The following is an 8,386-nucleotide window of genomic DNA, read 5'->3' as shown; positions in this document are numbered from 1 at the left end:
TTATACTGCCCCATGATAAAATTCCTCAGTCTAGGATACTAGAAAACTAACATGTGTCTAAAATTTTGCATGTAACACTGCCTTGAAAATGCAGAGTTGACCGAGTGCAGAACATGTGAGTATTCTTGTTATAAACCCAAAATTGATAGGGGAAGCACTCTTGTTACACACAAAAAACTTAGATACTTCTCAATCATACCTAGACTGCAAAGGTTATTCATGTCACCAAAGACTACTAAGCACGTGACATGACATCAATCACATGATGTTGTGGATTGAGTAATGATGCACCCTTTTGATGGTGATGCTTGGAAACACTTTAACAGTGTACATCCTCAGTTTTTAGTGGAGATTAGGAACGTGCGTCTTGGGTTATGTACAAACGGATTCAATTCATTTGGGTCATTTGCTACTTCTTATTTTTGTTAGTCGATAATACTCACGTTTTACAACTTGCTATCAGAGATGTGTATGAGATCGAAATTCATGCTTTTATCTACGGTCATATGCGGTCCTAATAGTCCGGGTTGAAATATAGATGTTTGTCTTCGACCATTGATTGATGAGTTGAAGCACTTGTGGTCATCCAGAACTTTTGAATTATAATGTATCGAGGAAACATAATTTTATGATGATTATTTTTGTACTTCTATTCAATATATTTTCTTAAAAAAATATTTTAAATTATTATTCACGGGTTTCCAATGGAACACTTCTGTCGGTATATATATTCCAGGGACTTAGGAAACGAATTACTACAAATGTCACTGTTACTGTTAACTCTCCGATGGATTTTCAGATAATATCCTGTTGGTGATAAGTTATATTTACTGATTGAAAAATAAAAATACCAATGGAATTACATACGGTTTTTGTGATGGTAATACATTAAATTTACCGATGGATTTACCAATGGAAGAAGCAGGTATATTTTTGTTTTTAGCACGCTTTATCTGTTTGTAAATCCATCGATAACAATATCAATGAACTCACCAACAGATCATAAATTACTGACGAGAGTTTTTCTAATGGACTGTTTACGTCCGTGATCCCGTTAGTAAAATACGTATAAATGGATTGTGAGAGTAAATACCGACAAAAAGTTTCATTGATAAATCTGTTAAATCTGGTAGTGAGATACATTCAAAATATTCAATTTTTATTCCTTCAATCGTCCACTTGCCAAACTGCTATTATAACTTTTTATATAGAAAAAACTAGAAACCCTAGTTATATTGAATATGAAAAATAAACTAAGAAAGATATTTATTTAAATAGAATTTTTTTTTAAAAGCATAATAATATTGAATAGAAAAATAAAAATAGAAAAATATAAAATTAACTAAGAATATATATTTTCCAATAAAAGCTCATGCATCACTTTCGATATATAAGAAAACTCGGTAATTTTAAATATAAGAATTACTTACATAACAATCACATGAACTTTTTTATAGACACGGGTGATCTCTTTATATAGAATCTTAATGTGAGTCAGTTTAGTGTGTATAATATTTAACAAACAACTACTTATTAGTTTTTTGTATTCCTCATCTCTATTTATAAAAATAATTACTTCATTTTATAAAAAACAAAAGACATAATATGTATCGGTCTCAATAATTTTAATTAATATCGAGTATTAATAGAGCATTGACCACAAACATTTAAGAATAATGTTTTAATGCAATAGAAATCCTAAGAATTATAATTAATTTATAATTTTCTTTCTAAAGTATTTTTGTCCTCAAATTTTATTTTTACTCTATATTTAATAATCAAATATAACTAAATATTAAAGATAAAAAAATATTTTTATTATAATATATTTTATATAAAAAAGTCAATATCATGAAATTGATTAGCGACAAGGCAGTCTTAGCTTACCATTTACAAGAGATCATACCTGCTAGCCGCAATCTCAAAGGAAGCAACACAGAGACTCCTGCATTAATGGCTCTCTCCGAGTGTTCACTCGGTACTACGCTATTTTCTTGATTTTCATTACCACATGTCATTGCCTTTGCTCTCGTCTTTAAACATGTCTGTGTGTGTCAAGCGGTTGTTAAGATTCTGGAATATTTACATCAGTTCATTTACGTTGGTCAAAGAATGGAAACACTCAAGAATACACGTAACTTATTTGTTCTCCTATGTGTGTTATAGTTGAAACTTGAGGCAGTACTTTAGCCTGTAGCAGCTATACATGTTGCTTTAATGTTCTGTTTCCAGTTCTTAATGTTGTTGTTCTTGTGTTATGTTACTTTTTTATGTAAAAGTTTACAAAGATACTTACATGGCAGTTCCTATTTGATTATGCAGGGGAATTTTCTAGGATTGGTGGAGGGAAACTTGATTTTAGTTCTTCTTGCACACAAAGAATCATCATAGATGTTACAAATCTGTTATTCCTAGGTGTCTTCTATCTGTCTTTGCTTGTAGGTTCCATCACGAAAAGCTATCAAGTTAGTGGCAGCAATAGAAGGGACTGGATTTCTGTGTTTGTTTCATCCCTCTGTTTTTTCATTAGCATTGCCTACACTAGTGTTGGATTGTGGGATCTGATAGCTGGAAAGGATAGACTTGATGGTTTTTTCTGGTTGGTTTACCTTGCTAGAGGACTAGTCTGGGTTTCGTTGGCAGTTTCATTGCTTGTTAGAAAATCCAAATGGACCAGAATTGTTGTTAGAATCTGGTGGGTGTCTTTCTCTTTGCTGGTTTCAGCTCTAAACATTGAAATTTTGGCTAGAGAACGTAGTATTCAGGTTCTTGACGTGTTTCCTTGGCTTGTCAATTTCTTACTTCTATTTTCTGCCTTTAGAAACTTGAATCATTTTGCTTGTCTACAAACCCCAGACAAGAGTCTGTCAGAACCTCTATTAGGAGGGAAGGATGAAAAGAACCGATCAAAACTATACAGGGCCAGTTTTCTTAGCAGATTGACCTTTTCGTGGATTAGTCCTTTGCTTGGCTTAGGCTACACAAAACCATTAGATCGTGAAGACATCCCTTCTTTAGTACCCGAGGATGAGGCCAATGCGGCCTATCAAAAATTTGCTTCTGCATGGGATTCCCTTGTACGGGAAAAGAGTTCGAACAGCACTAAGAACTTGGTTCTTCAGGCTGTGGCAAAAATACATTTCAAAGAAAATATTTCTGTAGGTATATGTGCTTTTTTAAGGACACTGGCAGTAGTAGCACTTCCTCTTTTGCTCTATGCCTTTGTAAATTATTCAAATCTTGATGAGCAGAATCTGCATCAAGGTCTTTCAATAGTTGGAGGTCTAATTCTTGTGAAGGTAGTCGAGTCACTGTCTCAGAGGCATTGCTTCTTCTATTCAAGACAATCAGGCATGAGAATGAGATCAGCCTTAATGGTGGCGATATACAAAAAGCAACTCAATCTTTCAAGTTCAGGAAGAAGAAGGCACTCGACTGGTGAGATTGTAAATTACATTGCAGTTGATGCCTATCGTATGGGAGAATTTCCTTGGTGGTTTCATTCAACATGGAGTCTGGCATTGCAACTCTTTCTATCAATTGGTGTCCTTTTCTTCGTTGTGGGTCTTGGTGCTCTTACTGGATTAGTCCCCCTCCTCCTATGCGGTCTTCTTAATGTGCCATTTGCAAGAATGCTCCAAAAGTGTCAAGCAGAGTTGATGATCTCACAGGATGAACGACTCAGGGCTACTTCTGAAATCTTGAACAGCATGAAAATCATCAAGTTACAATCTTGGGAAGAGAACTTCAAGAATTTGATGGAATCCCACCGAGATAAGGAATTCAAATGGTTGGCAGAAATGCAGTTTAAGAAGGCTTATGGTACTCTTATGTATTGGATGTCTCCAACAATCATTTCTTCTGTTGTCTTCTTGGGATGTGCCCTTTTTGGGAGTGCCCCATTAAATGCTAGCACCATCTTCACAGTTCTTGCGACTCTAAGAGGCATGGGAGAGCCTGTCAGAATGATTCCCGAGGCTCTTTCAGTCATGATCCAAGTCAAGGTCTCTTTTGATAGAATCAATAACTTTTTACTTGATGATGAGCTCAAGGATGACAATATCAAGAAAACTCAGACACTGAATTCTGATCGAAGTGTAACAATTCAAGAAGGTAAATTCAGCTGGGATCCTGAATTAAATATGCCAACACTGAGAGAAGTAAACTTGGATGTAAAATCAGGGCAGAAAATTGCAGTTTGTGGGCCAGTTGGGGCTGGGAAATCATCACTCCTATATGCTATACTCGGAGAGATACCTAAACTATCAGAAACTGTAAGCTGCAGAACAGACAGTAATTGTCATCACTTGCAATAGTACATTATGTTTGCGTCTTCTAACTTTCTTCTCTGGTTGCGATCAGGTTGATGTGACGGGATCCATTGCCTATGTTTCTCAAACTTCTTGGATCCAAAGTGGAACGGTTCGTGACAACATACTCTATGGAAAGCCAATGGACCAAGCAAAATATGAGAAAGCTATAAAAGTTTGTGCTTTAGACAAGGATATCAATAGTTTTCGGTATGGAGACCTCACAGAAATAGGCCAGAGAGGGCTTAATATGAGTGGTGGTCAAAAGCAGAGGATTCAACTTGCTCGGGCTGTCTACAATGATGCTGATATTTATCTCCTTGATGATCCTTTTAGTGCAGTAGATGCACATACTGCCTCAATTCTATTTAATGTAAGATAGAACTACTTGGAATTATATACTTCCTCTGTTGCTTTTGATCCAAAAATAGATAGAATAACATGATACCTCTTCAAATTCAAGAAATACAATCTGTAAACTTCGTAGTTTTACTCAATGTCAAGCTGTAATTGCAGGACTGTGTCATGACTGCTTTAGAAAAGAAGACTGTCATACTAGTGACTCACCAAGTGGAGTTCCTCGCAGCAGTAGACAGAATTCTTGTAAGGGAGTGTACATCAATATGCCAGCATAGACTTTTGTTTTATCAACACATGTTTCCTGTTTTTTGAATAAGAAGGGTATGGTTTTTTTGTAGGTCATGGAAGGTGGAAAAATTACACAATCAGGAAGCTACGAAGAGCTCTTGATGGCAGGAACGGCATTCGAACAGCTTATTAATGCGCATAAAGATGCAATGACATTATTGGGTCCTTTAAGCAATGAAAATCAAGGGGAATCTGTGAAGGTAGACATGGTTCGATCTGACGAGTCTCATCTGTCTGGTCCTGCTAAAGAAAACAGTGAAGGGGAGATTTCGGTGAAAAGTGTGCCAGGAGTACAGCTAACAGAAGAAGAAGAGAAGGAGATTGGCGATGCTGGATGGAAGCCATTCCTCGATTATCTCACTGTCTCAAAGGGAACACCTCTTTTATGCCTAAGCATTCTTACTCAATGTGGCTTTGTTGCTTTTCAGGCAGCTGCAACTTACTGGCTAGCATTTGCCATCCAAATTCCTAACATTAGTAGTGGCTTCTTGATTGGAATTTACACTCTGATTTCAACACTCAGTGCTGTCTTTGTATATGGGAGGTCTTACTCTACTGCCTGTCTGGGGTTAAAAGCTTCTAAAACCTTCTTCTCTGGTTTCACCAACGCAATTTTTAAAGCTCCCATGCTCTTCTTCGACTCCACCCCCGTTGGACGGATTCTGACTCGTGTAAGAACATTTCCTTTTCAAGTGAACTTGAGATCCTTTATATATTGTTTTATGCAATCACAGTTTATTTTGTATTTTTGACTAATAATTTCGTTTTCCAGGCTTCATCAGACCTGAGTGTTCTGGATTTTGACATTCCTTTTGCCTTCATCTTTGTGGCGGCTCCTCTGACAGAGCTTCTTGCAACTATAGGCATTATGGCCTCAGTCACATGGCAAGTTCTGATAGTAGCCATCCTTGCTATGGCAGCTTCAAAATATGTTCAGGTAAAACACAATTTTCACATGGCTACTTTTAACCTTTTTTTTTTCTATCTGGATGGTGAGCTGATTGCCTCTTATCTTCTGTTTCTTCTGAAAAGGGATATTATTTAGCTTCTGCAAGGGAACTAATAAGAATTAATGGAACAACAAAGGCTCCAGTTATGAATTATGCAGCAGAGACATCACTTGGTGTTGTCACAATAAGAGCTTTTAAGATGGTGGACAGGTTCTTCCAAAACTATCTAAAGCTTGTAGACAATGATGCTGTGCTATTCTTCCATTCTAATGGAGCCATGGAATGGCTAGTCATAAGAACAGAGGCAATCCAGAATATGACCTTATTCACAGCTGCTCTTCTCCTAATTTTACTCCCAAAGGGCTATGTACCTCCAGGTAGCATTCCGTGAATAGAAACAATCTAGTTTTTATAGATATTACAGCGTTGGCAAAAGATGATACTACATTAGCTTCAACATTTGGCCTGCAGGACTCGTGGGGCTTTCGTTGTCTTATGCACTTTCACTAACTGGCACTCAAGTTTTTATGACACGATGGTATTGCAATTTGGCGAATTACATAATCTCAGTAGAACGCATTAAACAGTTCATGAACATACCACCCGAGCCTCCTGCTGTTGTTGAGGACAAGAGGCCACCATCTTCATGGCCCTTTAGCGGCAGGATAGAGCTTCAAGAGTTGAAGGTAAGAGCTCGAGTATATTGTAAATGGAATAAATTTATGATATTTCGGATACTCTTCTTATGATGAGGTCCTGAGGATACTTAAAAATCTGATTCTCCTTTACTGTTTCATTCAGATTAGATACCGTCCAAATGCTCCGCTAGTTCTCAAAGGAATCAACTGCACATTCAAAGAAGGAACAAGAGTAGGAGTTGTGGGGAGGACTGGAAGTGGAAAAACTACCCTGATAAGTGCTTTGTTTCGGTTAGTAGAGCCTGAAAGTGGGAAAATTCTTATCGATGGACTTGACATATGTTCTATGGGTCTGAAGGATCTAAGAATGAAGCTCAGCATCATTCCTCAAGAGCCAACTCTTTTCAGGGGAAGCATTCGAACTAACTTGGATCCTTTAGGACTTCACTCTGATCAGGAAATATGGGAGGTGAAGGCAACTGATTTCAGCCTCATTACAAGTTGTTTTCTATTATTTTCTATGGTGAAATCTCATAAAAGACTGGTCTGCGTATCAATAACAACAAGTTCTTTGCTTGTAGGCTTTGGATAAGTGTCAGCTGAAGGCAACAATCAGCAGCCTTCCTCATCTGCTGGACTCGTCAGGTTTCATCAAAGAATCTCATTCTGTCACTATGCTTTTCATAAGGCGTTATGTAGATAGCTACCATGCATGCATTATTCATTTAAAAATCCAACAAGATCAAAAAGTGGGAAAAAATAAAATTCAAGTTGCAAACTCTCAACTTGGCCTAATTTGTTTGATCTGACAGTGAGCGATGAAGGAGAAAATTGGAGCGCAGGGCAACGACAACTATTTTGCCTGGGAAGAGTCCTTCTAAAAAGAAATAGAATTCTAGTTCTTGATGAAGCTACTGCTTCCATTGATTCTGCTACTGATGCCATTCTACAAAGAATTATCAGGCGAGAATTCTCAGATTGCACAGTGATCACAGTAGCTCATAGAGTTCCCACTGTCATAGATAGTGACATGGTTATGGTTCTCTCTTATGGTAAGCTTCCATTTAATCACAACATAAATCCCAATATATACTCTTTGGACTAGCACTCATTTACATCAATGGATTTCGATACGGCTCTACACATCAAATGAGCTTGACATGTCAGGAGGGATTTTTTTTTTTATTTGCAGGGAAATTGCTGGAGTATGGTGAACCGACAAAGCTACTGGAAACGAACTCCTCCTTCTCTAAACTTGTAGCTGAATACTGGGCTAGTTGCAGGCAGCACTCTCACCGGAATTTTGAAAAATAATCGGTCATGATTTCATGATGAGAATCACAAGAGCTTTTAATTTCCTCTCCAGAAAATCACGTACCTTTCGTGGTTTCATAAAATCCTTCTCGGAAAAATTAATAAATAATCATATGTCTGTTGTAATATTTTATTTTGTCGTGATATACTACTACTCTCCCCGTGCACATGCATGCTTCTCCATTTTTGGACTACAAAAAGAATATATTTATAATTTCCAATATTTTATAATTCCCCCCCTGTATTCTTAACGTAAAGCATTCCAACGCAGAAAACCTCCATACTGTTTAGCCATATGGCACATAAGGCATGACCTTGATGGGATCCAATTGCATAACGCTTTCAGTTTCATTGTCTCATCCATATTAAAGTGTGGGTTTGTTTTTCCTAAAATAAAATATTTTACAACTAAAATGTTGTGTAAAATATTTTTTTCAATGATGATGGTAAATGAGAAAGTAATGGTAAGATGACGATTTGTGATAAAGGTGGTGGTAAAGCGGTTATAATAATAGTTAAAAGAAAA

General features: G+C 36.9%; 1 protein-coding gene across 2 annotated transcripts; it reads left to right on the top strand.

Annotated features, from left to right (window-relative positions):
- Window positions 1–1,870: 1,870 nt before the first annotated feature.
- On the top strand, window positions 1,871–8,091 carry LOC18096734 (ABC transporter C family member 8). Of its 2 annotated transcripts, none has more exons than XM_006385277.3 (12): window positions 1,871–1,978; window positions 2,323–4,274; window positions 4,363–4,683; window positions 4,827–4,913; window positions 5,009–5,629; window positions 5,731–5,895; window positions 5,991–6,285; window positions 6,380–6,594; window positions 6,710–7,015; window positions 7,128–7,191; window positions 7,359–7,598; window positions 7,739–8,091. In XM_006385277.3, exons 1-12 carry the CDS (start codon window positions 1,954–1,956, stop codon window positions 7,858–7,860), a joined length of 4,413 nt encoding a protein of 1,470 aa, XP_006385339.3. In that variant the 5' UTR covers window positions 1,871–1,953; the 3' UTR covers window positions 7,861–8,091. The 2 variants fall into 2 exon arrangements, with proteins under 2 accessions (XP_006385339.3, XP_024453588.2); XM_024597820.2 differs by lacking the exon at window positions 1,871–1,978 and adding an exon at window positions 1,986–2,134.
- The last annotated feature ends 295 nt before the right edge of the window (window positions 8,092–8,386 follow it).

The sequence above is a fragment of the Populus trichocarpa genome, chromosome 3 (genome assembly GCF_000002775.5).
Source record: "Populus trichocarpa isolate Nisqually-1 chromosome 3, P.trichocarpa_v4.1, whole genome shotgun sequence".
NCBI classification, from domain to species: domain Eukaryota; kingdom Viridiplantae; phylum Streptophyta; class Magnoliopsida; order Malpighiales; family Salicaceae; genus Populus; species Populus trichocarpa.
This window is presented reverse-complemented; position numbering and strand designations above follow the sequence as displayed.

What these genes read in the sequence shown, in the direction of transcription:
- LOC18096734 (XM_006385277.3), top strand. Translation starts at nt 1,954, where the DNA reads ATGGCTCTCTCCGAGTGTTCACTCG. An exon ending in CAGCAGTAGACAGAATTCTT is followed by an intron (nt 4,914 to 5,008) that starts GTAAGGGAGTGT and finishes GTTTTTTTGTAG; the next exon opens with GTCATGGAAGGTGGAAAAAT. An exon ending in GGTTATGGTTCTCTCTTATG is followed by an intron (nt 7,599 to 7,738) that starts GTAAGCTTCCAT and finishes TTTTATTTGCAG; the next exon opens with GGAAATTGCTGGAGTATGGT.